This window comes from Zophobas morio, unplaced genomic scaffold (genome assembly GCF_036711695.1).
Source record: "Zophobas morio isolate AGI-343-1 ecotype UQ-CSIRO unplaced genomic scaffold, CSIRO_AGI_Zmor_V1 ptg000046l, whole genome shotgun sequence".
NCBI lineage: Eukaryota > Metazoa > Arthropoda > Insecta > Coleoptera > Tenebrionidae > Zophobas > Zophobas morio.
Window position 1 is genome coordinate 5200014 of NW_026972151.1, and position 23687 is coordinate 5223700.

At 36.3% G+C, this 23687-nt stretch overlaps 2 protein-coding genes across 2 annotated transcripts; both read left to right on the plus strand.

Annotated features, from left to right (window-relative positions):
• The first annotated feature begins 3227 nt into the window (after window positions 1-3227).
• Window positions 3228-4203, plus strand: LOC135142077 (farnesol dehydrogenase-like). Its single transcript, XM_064073737.1, has 4 exons — window positions 3228-3355; window positions 3406-3867; window positions 3916-4071; window positions 4120-4203. The coding sequence occupies exons 1-4, from the start codon at window positions 3248-3250 to the stop codon at window positions 4159-4161; spliced, it is 768 nt and encodes a 255-aa protein (XP_063929807.1). The 5' UTR covers window positions 3228-3247; the 3' UTR covers window positions 4162-4203.
• Window positions 4204-15599: 11396 nt separating this feature from the next.
• On the plus strand, window positions 15600-17038 carry LOC135142287 (farnesol dehydrogenase-like). Its single transcript, XM_064073974.1, has 4 exons — window positions 15600-15714; window positions 15765-16226; window positions 16275-16430; window positions 16478-17038. The coding sequence occupies exons 1-4, from the start codon at window positions 15607-15609 to the stop codon at window positions 16517-16519; spliced, it is 768 nt and encodes a 255-aa protein (XP_063930044.1). The 5' UTR covers window positions 15600-15606; the 3' UTR covers window positions 16520-17038.
• The last annotated feature ends 6649 nt before the right edge of the window (window positions 17039-23687 follow it).

The following is a 23687-nucleotide window of genomic DNA, read 5'->3' on the forward strand; positions in this document are numbered from 1 at the left end:
CAAAATATTATAATACTCCCTTGAGGAATTTAACATCGTTTGTGATGTATGAGCTGGAGCGCCGTCGTGTTGAAAAAAGCCGTTCTGTAGTTCCTCAGAATCGAGTTGGTCAATGAATTCCTGCAGCATATTCCGGTATTCCGCAGCTGTAATTGGTTCTTCAAAGAAAATGAGTCCATAAAAACATTTTCTTGAAACAGCACCCCATATACCAAATTTTCTGCATTACACATTCTCATGTTTTGTAAATTCATGTACCTTGATAAGTAATACAATCACTATTACTAAGCAAGGTTATATTGTCCATCGTTCGATTAAACCAGTTGTAATTCGTGACTCTCTTCTCATAATCTGGTGGTTAGAGTTCTTGAAACATTTGCAGATTGTAAGGAAAAAATCCCAAATCTTTTTTAAGAATTTTCTGGCAAATCCTGCATGGTAAGTCGACAAAATTCTTCTTTTATGAAAGTAGAAAATGCGTCGTTAACTTTTGTTATAAAATTTATTTCTTCTTTACCTCTTTGTCTACATTCCACTCTGTACCACTATAAATGCCACTTTTTGTCCAATAAAAAAGCGGGTGGGTGGGCGGGGCTAATTATGTTCTTCTGTCGAGTGGGAGTGGAAAGTGCATAAATCAGTCTTATCTTATCAAATACTAGCCCCGCCCACCCACCCCCTATTTACTTAAAGGGTATGTTATTTGCCAAAATTATTTTAGCAAGTACTGCCCCCCACCCTCCCTATATTTTTTTGGGAGTATGTCATTTGCCAAAATCAGTCTTATTTTAGCAAGTACTAGCCCGACCCTCCCCTCTCTTCTAATTTTAACAACTAATTTTATTTCTCTTGAGTTCATTAAATTCAGATCGGACAAAAATCAATCACTGAAAAGGAGGCAGGGTAAGTGGGCGGGGCTAATTACGTTCTTCTCTCGAGTGGGAGTAGAAACTAATAATAATAGAATCTAGGATGTAAAAAAGCAAAAAAAAAACTGTAAAAATTGCTATATTTCAAATTTCAATTAGCGATTTTGGAAAAACGGTAGGAATTTCTGAAGAAACAAAGCCGAAAATTACTTCTGGATATTGAAATCTACAAGAAAATGTCTTCAACTAATTTTCGAAAATAGTTGAAAAACGATCGAAAATCTTAAAAGTGTCAAAATCATTCTTATTTTATCAAATACCAGCCCCGCCCACCCACCCTCTATTTTCTTGGGTATATGTCATTTGCCGAAATCAGTCTTATCTTAGGAACTACTAGCCCCGCCCACCTTCCCCTCTCTTCATTCTAATAACTAATTTTATTTCTGTTGAGTATAAGATCATTGATTTCAAGCAGATTGGATAAAATGAATAACTGAAAAGGAGGTAGGGTGTGTGGGCGGGGCTAATGATGTTCTTCTGTCAAGTGGGACTGCAAACTAATAATAGAATCTAGGATGTGCTAGATTTCAATTGGCGATTTTGGAAAAACGGTAGGAATTTCTGAGAAACAAAACCGAAAATGACTTCTAGTATATCGAAATCTACAAGAAAAGTTATTCAACTAATTTTCGAAAATGAAAAATGGTCGAAAATGTCAAAAGTGCCAAAGTCAGTCTTATCTTAGCAAATACTAGTCCCGACCACCCACCCGCCCTCTCGTTTCTTAGAGGGTATGTTATTTACAAAAATTAGTCTTATTTAAGCAAGTACTAGCCCCGCCCACCCACCCTTTCGTTTCTTAGAGGGTATGTCATTTACCAAACTCAGTCTTATCTTATCAAATACCGGCCCCGCCCACCCACCCTCTATTTTCTTGGGGGGTATGTCATCTGCCAAAATCAGTTTTGTCTTAGCAAGTACTAACCCCACCCACCCCCTCTTCTTATTCTAACAACTAATTCCATTTCTGTTGAGTATAAGATCATTTATTTTATTCAGATAGGATAAAATCAATCACTGAAAAGGAGGCAGGGTGGGTGGGCGGGGCTAATTATATTATTTTGTCGAGTAGGAGTGGAAACTAATAATAGAATCTAGGATGTGAAAAAAAATAGCCAATCGTAACTTTTTTTTCTGAAATACTATTTGTTCTAAAATTTATTTCTTGTTTTACCTCTTCGTCTACATTCCACTCTGTACCACTGTAAATGCCACTTTTTGTCCAATAAAAAACTGGGTGGGTGGGCGGGGCTAATTATGTTCTTCTGTCGAGTGACAGTGGAAAGTGCCTAAATCAGTCTTATCTTAAGTACTAGCCCCGCCCACCCATCCTTTCGTTTCTTAGAGGGTATGTCATTTACCAAACTCAGTCTTATCTTATCAAATACTGTCTTGAAAAAGACAGATTTTTGATAAAAACTGAGAAAACTGATACAATTATCAAAAAGACACATACAGACAGCCAAAACGTCAAAGAAGAAGTGAGGCGCTCACAAGTTAGGTTATATTTAACTAATTTATTAAGCACCTGGTATTATCGCTGAGTGAGTTATCTCCTGCATGTTTTTGCAATAAAGCAGTTTTATGTTAGAACATTAAATTTAAGGTAACTAATAAATAAATAAATAAATAAAGCAAACAATGTGTGTAATGTAAAAAATCCTGTAAAGAAGAAAAAAAATCATCACAAGAACTCGCGGTTCTCGGGCGCCTGTTACCATTAGGTCATCCGGTTTTGTTTACACTCTTTCATTTCCATGATTGTGTAGCGTCAAAAGCAATATAATTCAATAACAATTTTACTCATGTAAAAATTGACACAAAAATCTTTTGTATCACTCGATACACACTTTTATGATACAAATAACTATATTTAAATTACTTGCATATCGACCTAATTTTGTGATTATATGGTATTTAAATATGGTTGAGGACATTACCCTAGTTTATACTAGCCACAATTACTGCTTCTGTCGTCCTCGCAAGTCGATAATATTAAGTACTGCAATCATTTTAAATACAAAAAAACCAAGTCGCGTGAATTACAAATGATATATTACTTACTGTTTAGGGTTTATAATTTTATAAGTATTACCGACAGTGTAACATATAAAAAAAAAAAGTTATCACATTTAAATTTATGTCAAACTTTCTGTAGTTAACTTTTAAAATTTCAAAACAACAAAGGTAAAACTAAACTAGTGTATAGTGATAAGAATTTTGCAAAGTGTGGCACTCGCCAACATATATTTGCGTACGTTTCGTGATATTGAATTTAGTTTCATAGTGTAGCACACACAAACACAGTCGTTTTGAAAATGGTACTTTCCATGGATAGATGGGTGGGCAAAGTTGCCATAGTCACGGGCGCTAGTTCTGGAATCGGTGCCGCTATTGCATATGCTCTCGTCGAGAAAGGCTTAACGGTTAAATCATCTACTATCCTACTTAATAAGTGTCTTAAATATCACTGTAGGTACTCGGCATAGCTCGCGGCGCCGAACGTATAGAAGAACGTGCCAAACAACTTTCCGACAAAAAAGGAAAACTTCATGCCATCAAAGCTGACTTTTCCAAAGAAGAAGACATTTTGAAAACTTTTAAATGGGCTAAGGATAATTTGGAACCAGTTCATATTTTGGTCAATAATGCCGGAAGAGGAGCCAAGGCAAACTTAACAGAAGGCGAAACTAGACAGTGGAAAAAAGTTTTTAACCTGAACGTTCTTGGATTAAGCATTGCCACACGAGAAGCAGTAAAAGTTATGAAAGAGAACAAAATCAACGGCCACATCATACACATGAATAGTATTGCGGGTCACCAAGTGCTCAATTTTGAAGTTCCAAGCGTTTATTCTGCGTCGAAATTTGCTGTTACTGCTCTTACCGAAACTTTAAGACAAGAATTAAACCAGCAAGGACTTAAAATTAAAGTTACTGTAAGTTTTTTGATTGGTGTGATTTGGTGTTGAATTTGTCTTTTGAAGAGTGTTAGTCCTGGTTTGGTTGAAAGTGAAATGACGAATTTACATCCGAATCTAACCCCGGAAATGAAAGCTGTTTATGAAAAGATGCCTATTCTACAAAGTGAAGATATTGCTGATGGCGTTGTGTATGCCTTATCTACACCAGAACATGTTCAAGTATGTTAAAATGTTTGTTTATTTTATAGCTATTTGCATTTTTTCTAGGTCCATGAGCTTACTATTAAACCTATTGGGGAAAAAGTTTAATGACTGTCTTTAAGAACCGCTAATGAAAGAGTTGATTTATTTCGAAACGTACTTGTGTTCTATCTATATTAATGTTTAAATAAAACCAGTAAGTTATGTAAAACGATGTAATAATACTTAAATATACATTGGTGTGAGTCGGCGTGTTCGTGCTCCATAATTATCCTCTTATTTTGTGCATAAAAATTGCTTATTTAATGTAACATTTATAACGTACTTATTCAGTATCTTACAGTGATTGCGATAGTTGTACTGGTTTTGTGCGAAATTTAGTTGGTTTTGATTAATCGATAATTGTTGTTTCAAATGTGTTTTTGTGTAAGTCTGCTATTAATTAGTGGCGTGCTCTTGAATTTTCTATATAGGTTGTTATACTACAGCAAATAATATTCTTCCTACATTGTGACTCAACTTATATTCCAGTAGTGACCACTGGGGTCACTGCGCTTACTTTGATTTTGCTGCACCTAATTTTATTTTATTTATGCACCATAATGTCTTATAATTGCTGCCACTGCTTTCGGGAAATTAATGGGAAAAGCTTTGCAAAGTGTGCTAATTATTGTAGACTGCATCTACATTTTGCCTGTCTGGATATATCGGAGGATGAAGCAAATTTGTTCCTGCAGCTGAAATCCAACAATGTTAAAATTCTATGCAACCACTGCAATGCTGAATTAGCATCTTTAAATAAAATAATGAATACCATGGAATCCATCAAATCCTCCTTGGAAACACGGTTAGCCGACATCGTTAAACTGATCCATACCTCTGGTGCTTCGCCTACAAGCAAAGAAGAAATAATTTCTGAATCGGTGGAGCGATCATTTCGTTCGTATAACATTATCCTAAAGAATGTTCCGGAAAATAGTGGCCGTGCAGATGTTGATATGGCTAATAACATACTAGAAGTTATTGATAATTCAGTGACGGTTGCACCAGGTAATGTTTTCAGATTAGGAAAATTTAAAAAGGGTAGACCACGTTTATTGAAACTTCGACTCAAAACTGTAGAAATGCCTAGACGTGTGATGAAAAAACGTAATATGCTAAAAGGTAATGAGAATTTCAAGAATGTCATAGTTGGTACTGATAAAACCCCGCAGCAACTTAGGTATCTGAAAGATCTAAATTCGAAACTAGAACTCCGCAGAAATGAAGGTGCTAGCCATTTAACAATTAAATATGTTAATAACGTTCCCCAAATTGTTGATGTTCCTGCATCTTCAGGTAATTTAAACTAAGCATGCCCAACAGTATTCATCAGATTTCATTTTATTATCAAAATGTGCGAAGTTTAAGGGGTCCAAAGTAAATGTTTTTTATTCTAATGTAACTGACTCCGAGTTTCATGTAATTTGCATTACGGAATCTTGGCTCGATCCATCAATAAATAATAACGAATTCGCTCCTTCAAATTTCAAGTATTTCGTGCGGATAGAGATTTTCATAACTCTGGGCGGCGAAGAGGAGGTGGTGTCTTCTTGGCAATCAGTAATAGATTTACTACGAAGAGTTTAGATCTTTCTGTATTTTCTAATTTTTCTTTAATTGACATTGTTGGTTGTAAACTATATTTTGAACACAACATTTTTGTTGTGTATATGCCCCCGGATTTGTCAACCCATGATTTTGAAGAATTTATGGAAGCTTTTGAGAATTTTACAGTTGATCTCCCTCATATTATGGTATTTGGTGATTTTAATGTTGGTGATTTTATGCGTAATGGTCGTGATCCGAAATCTGCTATTGTTCATAATTTGGTGTCTCTGTTAAATTTCATTCAGTTTAACTGCATTGTTAACTGCGATAATCGTTTTCTAGATTTGATATTTTGCACTTTCAATACCTGTTCTGTTACACGTGATAGTGAGCCACTTTTACCTGAAGATAGGTATCACCCTGCTTTAAATGTCAGTCTTACCGTTAAAAATCTCTCATATGTCAATTTTCCATTATGCACTCAACGAAAGTGTACAATTTTAAGAGGGCTAACTTTCCAATGCTCTATAATGACATCCTTAACATAGATTGGAATTTTTTGTTGGTAGTAAATGATGTTAACCGAGCATGTGATTTATTTTATGCAAAATTGTACTCTGTGTTTGATAAGCACATTCCATTGCTAAAGTATAAAAAATTCTCCTTCTCGTGCTGGTATTCCAAGGAGCTTAGAGATCTAATCAGAACAAAACAAAAAGTTCATAGACAATGGAAACGCAATTTTACCCCGGAATTATATTATCAGTTTTCAAATGTAAGGAGGAGAGAGATTTTCAGCTTTATATTAAGAAACCTCAGCAATCTTTGATTAATGATCCGAGGAGTTTTTGGTCCTTTGTTAAACAAAATAAAGGTCGTTCTTCTTTACCTAATAGTGTTCACTTTGATGATAACTGTTTCGATCACCCACAAGACATAGTTAATGTATTTGCCCGTCAGTTTTGTTCGTCTTTTAGCTCCTCAGTTTCGAATATATTACCTAATGTTAGATCTGGCCCCAACCCGTGCAATGTGTGTATGAATGTTACAATAAGTGATGAAGTAGTCCTGAAGGCTATTACACAACTTAAAAATAATTGCGTGTCGGGGGAAGATCAGGTTCCCAGTTTTTTTATTAGGGATTGTGCTAGACCACTGGTTAAGCCATTGTGTCATATTTTTAATTTATGCATGAATAATTCTTGCTTCCCTGATTTATGGAAAATTACTAAAGTTATACCTATTTTTAAATCGGGTGATCACTCAAATATTGGTAACTATCGTCCTATTTCCATTGTGTCAAACTTTTCTACAGTTTTGGAAAGAGTTATATATAACCAAGTCTATTTTAACATAAAGAGACAGATCTCTGTTTACCAACACGGATTTACTTCAAATCGATCTAATTAACAAATCTTATAATAATAATAATAATAATAATAATTTAATGTCCAACGGGCAGAAGCCCTAAAAAGAAAAAATAGTAGTAGTAGTAGTAATACAGTAGCGAGTAGACGTTCAAAAACACAGAATTAAACCTGATACACTTTAACTAAAACATATTTTTTTACACTGCGTGCAGAATTCATTTAAACTCATCCCGAAAATGTCTAAATACAGTCTGTACTTATTATATCGTCGAAGCATATAAGGTACAGGTGAATGAAAATGCTGATTCGAATTAACAAAATCAATGTGAAATATCATCGGATTTCTAACATTAGCTTCAGAAACTAATATGCAAATTTGAGATAATAACTCACTATCTTGTATCACATTATGTAAGATTTTATATAAGAACATAAGAGAATAATAATCTCTACGCCTACAAAGTGAGACTACATTCAATTCCCTAAGTAATACATCCTGTGAATAATTTTGTACTGGATAAAATCCATGCTTTTTAAAATAGACATATTTACAAAGCTTACGTTGTACTCGTTCTATAGTCGTTATATGTATATTATAGTAGGGATTCCAAATAACCGAACAATACTCTAATAGAGATCTTACAAAGGAATAATACAATAACATAATGCATTCCGTATTACGAAATTCCTTAGTATTTCTAACAATAAATCCCAATGTCTTAGTTGCCTTTGCAGTAATATATATAATTAATATGCAGTATAAATGACAATCTGGGATCTACTACTATACCTAAATCTTTAAATTCATAACATCTACTGAGTGGCAACTCCTTAATTTTATAATCAAAAGTAATGTTATAGTATTTACGACTAAAAGTCATAATACGGCATTTATCCTTATTAACAGACAACGAGTTTCTAGAGCACCAATTTAACATGTTATCGAGGTTCTGCTGTAACATAATACAGTCGTTTACACATCTTATTACTTTAACCAATTTAACATCATCGGCATACAAGAAAACGCGACAATCAGGACTTATGAAATTAACTATGTCATTTATATATATAATAAATAATAGAGGTCCTAAATTCGAACCCTGTACTACTCCAGAATTACATTCATAAACAAAAGATTTATGTCCACAGTATTCAACATATTGTTTTTGACCTAAAAGTATAGACTTGAACAACATAACTAAATTATCACACAGACCAACCGAGCTTAATTTACGCAACATGGTGTTATGATTAACCATGGCCGACTAGTATAAAGATTATGGCCTGTCCAAGAGGTACGATACGTGTTGCCATCTATTAATAATTACACTTAATAATTTAGCAAAATTTTAATTTGACTTGACATTATGGGACTTCAAAACGTGTAATGGTGGTTTGTTTCGGTATGAATGCCTTTGTGCCTTTCAAAAGGTGTTAATAATTCTTTTGTCGTTTTTGAATTATTAATAGATGGCAGCACGTAATGTACCTTTGACATTCCTTTGGACAGGCCATAATCTTTATACTAGTCGGCCATGGATTAACTTTATCAAAAGCTTTTGACAGATCTGTGTAAATAACGTCAACTTGCTGTCTAATATCTAACGAGCTCGAAACAAACTGCGTGAATTCACAGAGATTTGTACATGTTGCTCTACCTTTTACAAATCCATGTTGAGTATGGGAGATCTGATGCTCAACATGATTATACACCACATTACACAAAATGGTCTCAAATAATTTGGCAAAATTTGGAATAACAGCTACCGCTCTGTAGTTCTTAATATCTGATTTAGATCCTGATTTGAAAACTGGACAAACCTTTGCTATTTTCCAGAGATCAGGAAATTTCGATGACTTAATTATTAAATTGAATAAATGACACAAGGGACTTAAAATACATGAAATACAATCACGGACGAAAAACGCTGGTATATTATCAGTACCCATAGTAAAATTAGATTTCAATGTACGACTAGCATTACTAATATCACGCTCACTAATGTTAAAATTATGTAAAACTGGTGCATTAAAATCACAGCCAAGAAAACTATCACAGTTGTAAGAACAGGAACTTTCATCACAGCAGTTATTATCACAACTCGATGAGACAAAAACTTCTTCACTTTTGAAAACACTGGAAAAATGTTTTGCAAACCCATTAACAACAGACTGTGGAGTGGACAATACACAGTCTTCCACTTTCATTATACCCGGAATCCTTGATGTATTCTTTTTTGCATTGATATACGACCAAAATTTACAAGGATCAGATCTGACTTCAATTTCCGAGGAACTAATGAACTTTGCGAACTCCTGCTTGATTAGAATTTTAATTTCATACTCCAGTTTTTTAGTTTTTTCTTTCTGAGACAAAAGGCCCGATTTTTTAAACCTTCTCCAATGACGTTCTTTATTTTTTAATAACTTAATGATGTTAAGAGTAAACCAGGGTGGATATTTCTTGTTAGTTTTCCTATATTTAGGAACATAAGTATCGAAAAGCTGTAAGATGACATTATTAAATCTTACTTGCATGACTCAATCAATGGCTGATGCTCTAGATAACAGGGGCCAACTCCATGTAGTATATAATGATTTGTCGAAAGCTTTCGATAAAGTTAATCATGCATTGTTACTTGATAAATTATCACATGTCGGCTTCTCTGACTCATTGGTTAGCTTTATTGGCTCTTATTTGTTTTCTCGGAAAAATGTTGTACTCTACAATGGTTTTAAATCGAATTGTTATATTACCACTTCAGGTGTTCCACAAGGGTCCATCCTTGGAACTTTGTTGTTCTTGATATATATAAATGATGTAGTGGAGGTCATAGAACATTCTCAAATTTTAATTTTCGCTGATGACATAAAGTTGTTTCGTAAAATAGCTAATCCTGGTGACTGTGTTAAGTTATAAGTTGATGTAAATCACCTAATCGACTGGTGTAAATTGAATTGTTTGCCATTAAATAGAGAAAAATGCATAGTTGTTAGTTATGGGTTATGTGATGAAATCTTGCTCCATAATTATAAAATTGATAGTAATGCTGTTCAGAGATCTTCTACGATTTATGACCTTGGGGTGCTCTATGACTCTAAACTTAATTTCAATGAACATGTGCACACTATCCCACTATCACTTCTACAGCGAGTAAAACCATTGGATTTATACTTAGGAATTGCAAGGAATTTAATACTGTGGCACTGATTACACTTTACAACGCATTAGTTAGATCTAGGCTGGAATATTGTGCACTGTGCTGGTTTCCTTATTATAACAGGCAAATTTTAATACTGGAAAATACGCAGCGTAGGTTTCTTAAACATCTATACTGCAAAGAGGAAAGAAGATGGCCGGAAAGGAATTATCCTCACCCCATTCTACTAGCTAAATTCAATTTTAGTACTCTACATTGCAGGCGTATTTGTAGTGCACTCTTATTTTTACACAAATTGTTAAACAATGTTATAGACTGTAGTGAGCTATTGGAAAAATTACATTTTTATGTGCCCAGGATTAATTCTAGATATGCAGTAACTCTTTACAACAGATGTCCGCGTACTAATATTGGAAGGAAAGCGCCTTTATATGTTATAAATTTTTATTTAAATATGTTAGAGAGTAGAGATAGAATTGATAATTTTTGTTGTAATTTACGCAGGATGAAACGTTTAATTGTTTGAGTTAAAATTAGACGCTCTCTAGATGGTGCCACCAATCCATCTATAAATTAGTTTACTTACGATATTTACAGTTTTATTTTCTTTTTAGCAGTTTGAATGTAACTCTTTTGACTATCTCATTTTTCTTTGATTAGTCATTGGTTCTTCCTGGAGTCAAAGCGACACTGGTTTTTCGTGAAGTTATTACGGTTGAAAGCGACTTGTTTCGTGTTAGCATGCGAGTAAGAGATTAGTATTGATTGGGATTTTTTGCGGTTGGGGGAGATTCTCCAGTTGTTGGCCCATTCTTCGAAGCAGTGGAGTAGTTTCTAGACGATGGTGATGGCTCGGCTGGGGGAGCGGTGTTAGGTCCAAAAGACAGTGTCGTCCGCGAACGTCCTGCTCTTGGTCCTTGTGGTGTCAGAAAAGAGAAAATCGGTGCAGTAAATCAAACACACAATAGGTGAAAGCGCCGATCCTTGAGGGATTCCGGCTTCTATGTTGTCTATTGTGGATTTGGGGATGACAATTTTTACTTTGCAGGGTCTGTTGGATAGGAGTGAGTAGGTGAATTTCATGAAAGCGGGATGCAGTCTTTAACGTTCGTGTGTCTTGTAGAGTTTGCCGGAAATTCTAGGAGGAGGTTAATGGTGGAGCGTTGAGGTCTGGAACCAAATTGTTGGTCGGACAGTAGATTATGGGTTTCCAGAAATGGTGCCAAACGGGAGGCTAAATTTATTTCAAGAAGAGTTCCCATGATGGAGATTGGGAGATTGGGCGATAATATGTGCGGTTGTGCTGGTCTTCGTCAGGTTTAGGAATCATTATGGTTGAGGCAGATTTCCATGCTTTCGGAAAGTAGAAGGAAGATAGAAGTTGTTTAAGATTGTTGTGAGGGCATGTAATGCAGGTTCCGAGAGGTATTTTAGTAGAATGGATTTTATTTCGTCAGGGCCAGGGGCTTTCGAATTTTTCAAACGTTTGATGAAGGATAGGCCTTCGTCTGAAGATGTTTGGTTGGATAGGTCGTCGTCAGGTTATAGCAGAAGTCTTGCACTTCTTGGAAAATTTTTTCGAAGAAATTTTGGTTGAAATTGGGGTTTTGTGGGATTGAGTGGATTGCCTGAAGTGTTTCCGCGAAGAGGTTTGCTTGGTCTTGGAGGGATGTTAGGAATGTTAGGTTTCCGACAGGGCCAGGATTTGAATTTTGTCGGTTTCGATGAAATGTTTTAATGGGTGGAATTTTCGATTAATCCCGTCGATATTAACGGTGGATATATTGAGAAAAGGGGACGGATTTGCGCTTGCCTGCACAGGATTAGGCACGGGGTCAGGGGAGCAGATTCGTCGAAGATGGGGGATTATTCATCGAACGTGAAGTGGAGGCTCCCGCCGGAGGGATTAATTCAGGTGTAGCCTGAAGATGGCTATCAGCTGTCTTGGGTGGACGATACTGGAATCGATTGGGTTGATTCGTTGGTGGGGTCTGTTGGGTAAGCGAATTCCTCTGGAGGATCTATGATTAGGACGGGGAAGCTTGGGGTGTCGTCGGAGATGGCAAATTCGTGCTATTTGGGACATTTTCGGGACCATGCCGGATGGTTGCATCACCAAAAGGGGCATTTTGGGTCGGCTTGGGGGCATTTGTTGGGGGCGTGTTGGTCGGGGCATGTAGACCAAATGGGGCAGTTCGGGTAATTTGAAGCTTCGTGGCCTCGTTCGAAGCATGTCGAACATTGGATTGGAGTTGGGGGCGATGCATGCGAGATTTCGGCGGTCGAAGAGGGTGATCCCCCAGGTTAAGAGAATGTCGATGATGGACATGTTCGGGGAGGTGACACGGACTAAGGATGTGAATTTGTCCGTTTTTCTGGATTTGATTTTCCAGATCTGGTGGAAGGTCAGGTTGAGATTGTCTAGTTCCTCACGGATGTCGTTTTCGGATATGTCGGAATCGATGGATTTGATTACTATCGAAAGTAAGGTGGGTTTTTTGGTTGATGGCAAGTAGGGCATTTTGGGAGGGTTAATGGGGTCGATTTCTATTTCGATTTTAGCTTTTTGGAAAAGTTATCCGGGGGGGTTCAGACACTATGAAGAGTGCTGTCCGGTTGAAATTAACCTTGAGCACTTGGAGTCTTTTGACTTGGAGGTGGGAGACGAGGATCGTGTAGAAGGTTTTCTGGTTGGCTACTTTTTGGGGAATATTTTTTATGTGGAATTTGTATTTGGGGTGTTGGGAAGAGGCGAAAGATGATATGGAGTTTGACTGTGTCATGGTTGTGTTTGTTTTTGAGCTAGATGAAGAAGAGTTTAAGGGTGAAGCGGATGAAGCATGCGGGCTAATTGGACTTGACTCACCTGCAAATTTTTGTTTTGTTGGAGGTTCGTTGAGGCCTGCAGGAGGGATGACCTCTGGGCGGGAGCTTTGGGCTTTTGCTGCGCTGGAAACGGTCTGAGTGCACGAACGCGTCTGACGAGGAACGACAGATATACTGTCCTGTATTGGTCAGCTGAGAATAAGACATCCGGTTTTCCTGGCTAGCATGGAAGGTGACTTCATTTAGGGAATGGATTTGTATTAAAGCGAAACCTGCAAGATTGATCATTTATCAGAACTGCACACTGCGACGAGGTTGAGCAACGCAAAACAGCAGGAAGAACGCAATCGTAGAAGATGATGAATGGACTACAGCTCGGTTTAGAAAAGACCAGGAGAAAGACGTGGATATTGGGCAGCCCCTCAGATGCAAAAGAGATGGGATAAAACCACCTGGCATGTGGAGAACGGATTGCTTAACCAAGCCTGGGAAAGTACGGATGGAAAGCATGTCACTATGCAGTTGGTGGTTCCGGCCATTAGAACCAAGAGTACTTCAACAAATGCACAACGGAAGTTCTAGTGTTCATTCTAGAACGTCAGCTCATCTTTTGGAAGAACTGCAGAAGATATAGCGAATTTCCTCTCAGTGATCGAAGAAAGGAACAAGTACAGGAAGAATATCAAAAGCTACCACGATGGCTTACAGGAGAAACTGCCGAGCGTTCACGAAATGCTGCACCACAAGAATAGAGTGGTGAGTGGTAGAATGAAGACATGTTACGATATTAGGGACAACTCAGTAAGGTTCTAGGCAAGAGATTTGGTATGGCTTTATAACCCCTGAGGAAGGAATGGTCGTTCCCCGAAGTTGTCACCAGACTGGAAATGTCCATATACTGTCGTGACGAGGATCAACGATGTTGTATACAGGATTCGACAAGGACCGAAGACGAAAATGAAGATTGTTCATTTAGGTTGCCTCATGAAGTACAATAGTGACACCATTGATGCTCAGTGTTAGGCAATAGACTCATCGCTGCCCCGGTACGACGTCTAGTACGTACGACGATGATGGATGACTCATGGCCTGGGAGCGGAAATCACGATGGGTATTCCAGAAAGGCCTCGATCGCTGAACATCTAGAAGAAAGTATGGGTTTAAACGGAGGCCACCGTCGGTAACGAATTAGTCTCAGCCAACAAGTGAAGTCCAGACAATGGAAGAATTTGAGTTACTAGGAAAATCGTTGCGTTTTACCCACGCCGATCAACGCAACAGAATCTTCTGATGACTCCTTGGTTAATTTAGAATACTTTAGCCCCATCGGGAAATCTGACCACCTTACTATGAGTGTTGACTTGTTGTGTTTCATACACTCCTCGCAGGAGATTGTATCATTAAAGACTAAAGCCACAGATTATGAAGCATAGCGCATGATAAAAGCACAAATCGTCTATATAAGTAGGTATATTCCAACTAAATTATCTGGTCCAGTTGGAGCTTTATATTTTATATCAAACTCGCATAAAAACGTAGTCTGACAAATGCCTCTATTACTTTTGAATTTAAGCCCTAACATTTGGATAATACATGTTTAACATACTTATTATTTTGTTTCGATAATTGCTATTGGACACTCAACATATTTTCTTAATCAATGTTGCTTTTTTATAACCATGAAACTTGAAAAGGTCCCAAATGGCATGATCAATGTCAAATTTATCTTGTTACCTGTTAATACGTTTCCAAAAGATGATGTCTCCGTTGTTAACAAACTTATTGTTATGAAATTTGTAATATAATATGTCCACATCTTTCACTATATAACACAGGGGCAGAGTCAAAAAATAATTTTCTACACATCATCTTTTTTTTTTTAATTTGGTGAAATTTTTATCACGTATCTTTAAAAATCAAAATCTCAATTATTCGTGGAAATTTTGTAACGCGGTTTTCACTACTGCTTTCAGTTTGCAAAACTTTATAAAATTTATTCAGAACATTGTCGATTTTTATTGGCGGGAATGAGATGTGAGAGATGGGGTAGAATAGAAGGTTTTTCGACGCAAGCTCTTTTCACTGAATCGTCAGTATCTTTAAATTTCTTTTAAAAAGAAAGTAATTAACTAGTTTTTATTTTTTATTTATGCAAATGTTTGTATGACCTTAGTGCAGACATTATAGTTGAAGGTCTGGCTGCAACCTTCAAATTTTATTTAGCAATAAGGACTAAGAACATTCAACAGAAACAATGGTGATAAAAAAGACCAAACACAGAAACGGCTTTAGATGTTCTGAAAAAAAAAACTTAGTCGTCAACAAAATTTGTTACACCATACAACAATAATTATTATTTTGAAACAGAGAGGTACCCTGACGCATGTAGCATAAACGATATGTTAATTACCCAATATTTTGTCAGTGTTTATATTTTATGGCTAACAATTAAACCTTGAAATGAAACATTTATTTTTTTTATGTCCCTAACAAACCTTCCTGTATATCACTAACTTATATAAAACTGACATACACGTAGATAACTGTGTATATATATTTGAGTACATTTCGAGGTAAGTTAACTTAGTTTCCACGAGTGGTAATAAATGGTTCTTTCGATGGATAGATGGGTGGCCAAAGTTGCCATAGTAACTGGTGCTAGTTCTGGAATTGGTGCCGCCGTTGCTGATGCTCTCGTTGAAAAAGGCTTAATCGTTAAATCATCTTTTCTCTCGTTTAATAAACGCTCTAGATATTATTTTAGGTGCTAGGTGTAGCTCGTCGTTCTGAACGTATAGAAGAACGTGCTAAACAACTTTCAAGTAAGAAAGGAAAACTCTATGCCATCAAAGCTGACTTTTCCAAAGAAGAAGACATTTTGAAAGTCTTTAAATGGTCTAAAGATAATTTAGGGCCCGTTCATATTTTGATCAACAACGCCGGAAGAGGAGGTAATACAAACTTAACAGAAGGCGAAACCGAACATTGGAAAAATGTTTTTGATCTAAACGTTCTTGGACTGAGCATTGCCACAAGAGAAGCAGTCAAACTTATGAAAGAGAATAAAATTAATGGGCATATAATACACGTGAACAGCGTTTTTGGACACAAAGTGACTCATTTTGCAAATTTAAATGTTTATCCTGCTTCGAAATTTGCAGTTACTGCTCTTACTGAAACTTTAAGACAAGAATTAAACCATGAAGGACTGAAAATCAAAGTTACCGTAAGTTTTCTGATTGGTATGATTTGTTGTTGACTTTGTGAGTTGAAGAGTGTTAGTCCTGGTATAGTCGAAACCGAAATGACAACTTTAAATCCGGATATAACTCCGGAAGAGAAAGCTTTTTTCGAGGAGATGGCTAGTCTAAAAAGTGAAGATATTGCTGACGGTATTGTGTATGCTCTTTCAACACCAGAACATGTTCAAGTAAGTTAAAATGTTTGCTCTTGCGAAGCTATATGCTTGTGTTTCAGGTTCACGAGCTGACCATTAAGCCTGTTGGTGAAAAATTTTGACCAACGAAACTGTAAGAACCGTTAATGAAACGGTGGAATTATTTATATAAGTATATATTTAAACCAAAATAATAAGCTCTATTTGTTAAACATTTTATAACTATCTTCCAACTTATCTTGTTTTCATCATTTTGTGTGGAAGTTTTTTTACTATTAAAAATTTGAATAGATTTCCTTCATGGCGAATGTGGAAGGTGATGATCCTAAGAAAGAATGCCCAGTGTATTGCATCTAAACGCATTTCGCCACAAAAAAAAATTAACACGAACACAATGTAGGGTTCCATTTTGATCGACCATCATAGTTCAAGGCATACTGTAACTTACAAATAAATGTTGAATTTTACCGCTAAAAAATTCAACAGAGGCACTAGTGATAAAAACGACCAAAGTTAATTCCTAGTTCTGCTATCTTAAAAAATTACTTCGTTATCAATCATACAACAATTATTTAAAAGCAGGATGCGTGCAACACGAGCGATAGCACACTACTTGACAATTTAATTAACGGAATGATATGTCAGCCGTGTAGGTATACATTACCGCCGATATCTGAACATTTATTTTAACATAATGTGTTTCCATAATTAAACATGTTTCATTTATTTATTTCGCTAAATAAAACCTTATAATAACAACATGCTGTATACCACTGTATTGTATAAAAATTACACCTACTTACTTATTTAGAAAATCGCCAATATACATGGTGTTTACTCAACAGGCAAAAATTGGAGGTCACAATTCCTGGTTTTGTTGTCCTTACAATAGATAAAGAAACCATTACTCGTTAATTGCGATCACTTACTATTTTAATTGCCATATATTTCCGGTAATTACCGACCTTTTAACATTCAAAAATACAAAGTTTAGCATTTAAATATACTCGTACGTCACATTTTTCTGTAATTAAATGCCCATTAAAAACAATCATCAAAACAACAATATGATAACCCAAACTTCCCGCCTTTAAATTGACCTTGAAAAAGTTTGAAAGGCCCGCGAAAAATTCAAAAATTCAAAGTTTGGCCTTAGCTGTGATCGTCTAACAAAATGGGAACCTACGTTGTGTTTTTTTTTTAAGTCCGGGAAAACGTTCTTTCATACAAGTGCATATACTGCGTGTGAGTCGAGAGCGCAAGAAATAATAGACAAAATTGTTTTGGAGGGGCTACCACGGCACCCCCTTGCAGGAGGTAAGAGGCTGCGAAGATTTACCCCTCAGCGCAAAAACCCCCTATCGTATATTCCCGGACATATTACATTTCAAACACCTTAAGAGATATGAAGGAAAAGACATTCGCGAATTGACAGACATACACATATGAAAAACGAAGAAACGCAAAATCCTATACATCTGTTTGAAATCAATGTAAATATATATCTGAATATCACAAATTTAATAAAACAACAAAGCAAAATCTGAATTAAAGTAACTGGATGCTAATACACAAGTTATTACGGGCGTGTGGCGTCAGATTTTAAAGTTGCGGCAGTTAACAGGAGCACAACAAAAGAACCCCTGGGCATTCCAGCATAAGCGGAGTTTGGGGCTACCCGGTTCGGGCTGGTCTCCCCCGTGACGGTAATTCTATCTATCGCAAGCCTACCGCACAGCACATCTGCATCACGAACAAACTGCACTAACCAGGCCGTTTCGGCCGAAACCTAGAGGTGAAGTCAAGCCGATATCACCCCACCGTCCAGACCGTTCCCACTTAATCTATTCAAAGCCTGCAACCCTTGTGCAGATGGCGCGATAAATCCCGATAGCCACCGCCAGGAGCCGCTCCCTGCGCTTCTGCCACGTGTTTCGGTATTATTTAACCCCAGTTCCATCCTTTTCTTTTAAGTGTTCAATTTCTTTTAACTCTGCTATTAATAACAACGGAACAAGTTAGTGTTAAAGTTTCAAAACAGCAATAAACAACATTTAAATTCGCCATATATTCTTGTGAAATTTTAAACAACAAATAATTCTTATGTGAGATTAAAAATAGGACATCAAATAATTTATATGATAGAAACATTCATCAACAAAGTATTTACAAAACAAAACTTAGCAAGGATTTATGAAACAAAAGATCTGGTGTGAAATAAACTTGTACAAATAGAAACATTATGTGAAGTTAAAACTGTGAGATTGAGAAATATTGTATGAGGTGAAAATTTGCAGAGTTAACAATATTTACATGAGATTCATAATTGCCACACTTTTTCAACCTTGGTGATTGGTTACTTCAAAAAAACAATTTACTTTGAGAGTTTAAAATACCCCGAATTGGTTACCCCAACAAAACACGTATTAAACAAACACAAAAATATTCAGTCATCGTTGCGAGGAAAAAAGCGTCTCGGTGATGTAAATTTTAAATCTTTGCGAGGAATTGCCTCGATGATGTATATTTTAGCGGTGGGAGGAATAAGCCTCGTTGATGTTATTAATCTCTAGCGTTGCGAGGACGAACCTCAATGAAGTAATCAATCTGTAGCGTTGTGAGGATAGGTCTCGATGAAGTAATCAATCTTTAAAGTGGTGAGGGCATGCCTCAATGATGTTATCAATCTATGGCGCTGCGAGGACAAGCTCCAGTGATGTGATCATGATAACGATGATAAACACCTAAGAGAAGAATTTATTTTACCTCCGCCAGTTCGCAGTATAATAAACTTGTTTAACTGCCGTAAATGTACTATTAGCAATCTCGTGTGAAGAATTTAGAAGTGTTATAATGTAACACTTACGTATATGCATCCAGAAACTTATTCGTAATTAAACAGCAAGGTGTTTTCCTGACTAAGTGAATTTCATGAAATCTTCTAGCAAGTGGTTTATTTAAATAATCCTGATTGTTAAATTGTTTTAGCACAAGCTGACGATTAAGAAAAACTAACTTGATTGGTGAATTTCCAAATAATAAAACAAATTTACAGCACGTGTTTCGCGTTGAACGGATGTCCGCAATTTTTCGATTAAAAGGCCGCAAGGATTAACCGCGCGGGTTGGAGACAACAGAGTAACGTCGGTTACGATTGATTGTCGTTAAACAAAGGCTTCCATCTTATTAACTACCCAACCAACTAATTTAAACCTAGCTCTTTACCACGTCATTACACTCACAAAGACACATTCAGACTGACGCTCCGCCATGCAGTTTTCTGTCTAACCACCAACCCTCTAACTAAAATCCCCTAGCGCTATAACTAAAACACGCAGAACAACCTTGGTGCATGGGGCACTACATGCAGTAAACCCAACGTGCATATTTGGTTGCCTATGTTTAACAAGTTCTTTTTGTGAGTGAATTTTTTTTCTTTCAAATTCAAATTATTCCAATGTGATTTGGTGCCGCTGTTAATTAATTTCAGCGCGAAAATTTTTATTTAAATTCGGTCACCACAAAAACAAAGCTAAAATTTGTTCTATATGTATACCGGGCATTTTTTTTAAAACTGAACATAGGCCTATGTTCAGTTTTAAAACGACGCTGTCAATGCAGGAACATTGTTGGTTGCATAACCACGAGAAATCGTTTGAGTAAAGCAGAGCTTTTTCACCGAAACTACAGCGTGTTATGCACATGTTCAACAATAAACAAAACCATAAATACGACAAAAATTTTATAAAACAAAAACTAAATTTTATAACAAATATTCGAAATGACCGCCTCCCTGTTCCAAGCAATAACCAAGTCTGTGATGGAATCCTTGCACTGATTTCGTACGAAATTTGGATTCAACTCTTGGCAAGCTCTGACTATTCGTTCCTGTAACTCCTGAATTGTTTGAATTTCTACGTGATCATAAATTGTATTATGTAGGTGTCCCCAGAGAAAAAAATCATTTGGCGAAAGATCTGGTGATCGTGCACGCCAAGCTACAGGACCAAATCTGCCTATCCAACGTTCACCAAATACATCATTTAAATAATTCGTAACTATTCTATACGAATGTGCTGGTGCACCATCCATCTGGAACCAAATATTCTCAATATTTAGTGGTTCAATTTCAGGAATAATATGTTCCTTAAAAGTCAAAGAAATTTATTTGCATTTAAATTGCCATCAATAAAAAATGGTCCAATGAGCCTATTGTTTATTAAGCCAGCCCACACATTTAGTCTTTCTTGTACTTGATGGCGAATTAAATTTTGCACATGAGGATTTGTGCGGGCCCAGTATCTGTAATAACAACATTTTGGCATAAATAGCATTGAATAATAAAATTGTAGAAAATCTGACCGATAATTTTGTGAATTAACTTCGCCATTCCTACTAAATGATGCCTCGTCTGTAAACAATGTTTTCTAAAAGTTGTTCATTAGTGTTCAGTGAGTTAAACATCAATTCACAAAAATCCGTCCTCCTAATTTTATCCTCTTCAGTGAGGTATTGATGATTCCTAAATTTATATGGTTTAAATCGACATTCCTTCAAAACTTTTCGAATTGATAATCTGGAAATACCGAAGTAGTTACTCATTTGCGTTACGGTGGATATTGGTTCCTCTTCAGCGTAGCATAATACGTTTAATTTCATCTCTTCGGTTAAAATGTGACATCTCCTATTTCTTTGATGATGGCTATTGACGACACATCCTCTTGCATTAAAATTTTTAATTATGTTCCAAATTGTTGCGAGAGACGGAATTGGCCTAGTAGGGTACTGTATTGAAAATAAATCCCTTACAATTCGCATGCTACTACCAGCTTGGTACCATTGCAGTATTTGAATTTTTTCTTCTGTCGAATACATTGTGTGCAAGCAGTTTTGACATTTTAGAAAACATTTCAAAGCATTCTATTTGATTCTACTTTTTTAAACGATGGAGTTGTTGTAATGTTGGTTGCATTACAGTTGCAATTGACTGCGTCGTTTTAAAACTGAACATAGGGATATGTTCAGTTTTAAAAAAAATGCCCGGTATACATAACTTTATATCTGCGTAGATAGTGAATAGCTTCAGTGAGTAACATACCTACCAATACCAACAAAATCGGATGTATTTAAAATGGTACTTTCCATGGTGGGCAAAGTTGTCATCACGGGAGCTAGTTCTGGAGTCGGTACCACCACTGCGAATGCTCTCTTCGAAAAATGCTTAATCGTTAAATCATCTTTTCTCTATAAGTGTTTTAAGTATCATTCTAGGTACGGTATAGCTCGCTTCTCTGAACGTACCCAAGTTTGGACATGGGAAATTAACATGGGGAATTGGTTTTTATTTTATAATATCTTTCCAGATCATTTTGAAATTATTATTGAGTGATGCATTTGTGGAGGTAAAGGAGTAGTTGTATTCACTGTAAAAAGGTTTTAAAAATCGTATTTTGAAATTCGCGCTCGGCCTGATTTGTTTCGAAACGTTCCCTTCCAGTTTGACGATCGCGTCTTGAATTAGCCATAGAAAATCGAAGTGTCAAAGGGAATTTAGAAATTATTCCTCGATTCTCACTCAGAACTCACTTAACAAGTCAAACTGAGTTATTTTATCCAGTTTGATGATTATTATTGTAGCCGGGTCCGAACTTTCCAATCCAACGTTGCGGTAAGTTCGGGTTCAAATAAGCAACATTTGTACAAGCTGTATGGCTGAAGACTCGGTCCAGCGTGTAAAAGACCTGCTGCAGACGCCGCACCTTTCGAAGCCCAGGAAGTATTCGCTGAGCTAGCATTTTGCCGTACTTTTGAACATTCAATTCAGATTCAATGAAAAAAGTTCCAATGACATGATGCCCTAGAAGCCCCAGCCACATACTGACAGTTGCACGCCGTGGATCTCAATGGTTATAGACCACGTCAAGGTTCTGTAATGCCCATTTGATCGTTCTGACGATTAGAACCTCCTGTAAGACCAAATGAACATTCGTCAGTGAAACAAATGTTCCTTCCTTTTTCAAATTCTTGTATCCCATCTGTTTGAGATCATTAACAACCGTACCTACTTGATTTTAGTTAATTTTTATCACCGCTAAAAATAAATGTAACTTTGTTTTGTGAAACATTATTTTTATTTTTTTTATTGTTAACACAATAAACCAATAAAACAATAATACAAAAGTTTCTGAATCCCAAAACACATTGATAATATATAGGCTTCGGACCCTAAGTTTTTTGCCTTTTTGTATCTACTTCAGGCATTGCAGCGAAATTTATACATTTATCCGAATTTAAAAAATTCTGTTTATTTAACGCCCATTTTGTTCTACCTAAAATGCCTAATTTACCGTTAGAGTCCTAAAGTGTTAATTAAACGACCAAATTGTAAATTTTAAAAGACTTAAAATAGGATTCCACGACCAACGAAGCGGACGTGCTTGCGCAATAGAGATTTTCCGTGAATTCATTGTTTTGGCTGGCAGATTGTTTAAAAATGGGTTGTAAACAACGCCCTTGAGTTTAGTGGTACGGGTTGGTGTCGCCAACTGACAACGCTGGCCTGCATTTCATTTAGATTACAGCTGGAAGCAGGTGAATCTCTGAAAAAGCATTTTTTTACAAGTTTATTGTTAGTGATAGTGAGTGTCTTTGCGTGTTAGTGAGTGTGCTGGGGCCGGTTTTGATTTTTGTGCATACAGTAAAGAATCCTCAAAATGCCTAAGGTAAAATCATCCATGAAAGACAAAATCAAATTATGGTTAGGGAATAATTTGGACACTAATTTTCAATTTCCTTCTTCAACCAAAGACAATGAGATATTCTGCAAAGTGTGTGGAAAAGCTGTAAGTAAACATTTAAAATACTGAAGCTTGAATTATGTTCACATTTTTGTTTCCTAGTTTAAGTGCGAAAAAAAATAACACATTGAACAACACTGCAGTGGCGATTCACATAAAAAGAACGAGAATAAATCCAATAAACAGACTTTATTAAACATTAGTTCCGACAACGATGTTACGCAATCTTACACCGATTTATGTTGTAACGTTTCAATTTTGTTGAAGAGATAAACGTTCCAATTGACGCACGAACGTGGGGCCAGACTGAGTTTTTTTTGAGTTTCGGTGGGCAAGCTTAAGTCACCTAGAGAAGAACCAAACCACAAGGAATTTTATCGAGATATTTTTATCATTGGGTATTTACAATTTCGATTGCGCATAATAGGAAATAGGAGTGGCCGATATTTTCTGATATTTTTTTGTTTTCTTATACTTGTTTCATCGAGTTGTT

Bases quoted from the DNA above. Each gene is read 5' to 3' on its own strand.
- LOC135142077 (XM_064073737.1), top strand. From the start codon at position 3,248: ATGGTACTTTCCATGGATAGATGGGTGGGCAAAGTTGCCATAGTCACG. The intron at 3,356-3,405 runs GTTAAATCATCT...ATATCACTGTAG, and splicing joins TCGTCGAGAAAGGCTTAACG to GTACTCGGCATAGCTCGCGG. The intron at 3,868-3,915 runs GTAAGTTTTTTG...TGTCTTTTGAAG, and splicing joins GACTTAAAATTAAAGTTACT to AGTGTTAGTCCTGGTTTGGT.
- LOC135142287 (XM_064073974.1), top strand. From the start codon at position 15,607: ATGGTTCTTTCGATGGATAGATGGGTGGCCAAAGTTGCCATAGTAACT. The intron at 15,715-15,764 runs GTTAAATCATCT...ATATTATTTTAG, and splicing joins TCGTTGAAAAAGGCTTAATC to GTGCTAGGTGTAGCTCGTCG. The intron at 16,227-16,274 runs GTAAGTTTTCTG...TGTGAGTTGAAG, and splicing joins GACTGAAAATCAAAGTTACC to AGTGTTAGTCCTGGTATAGT.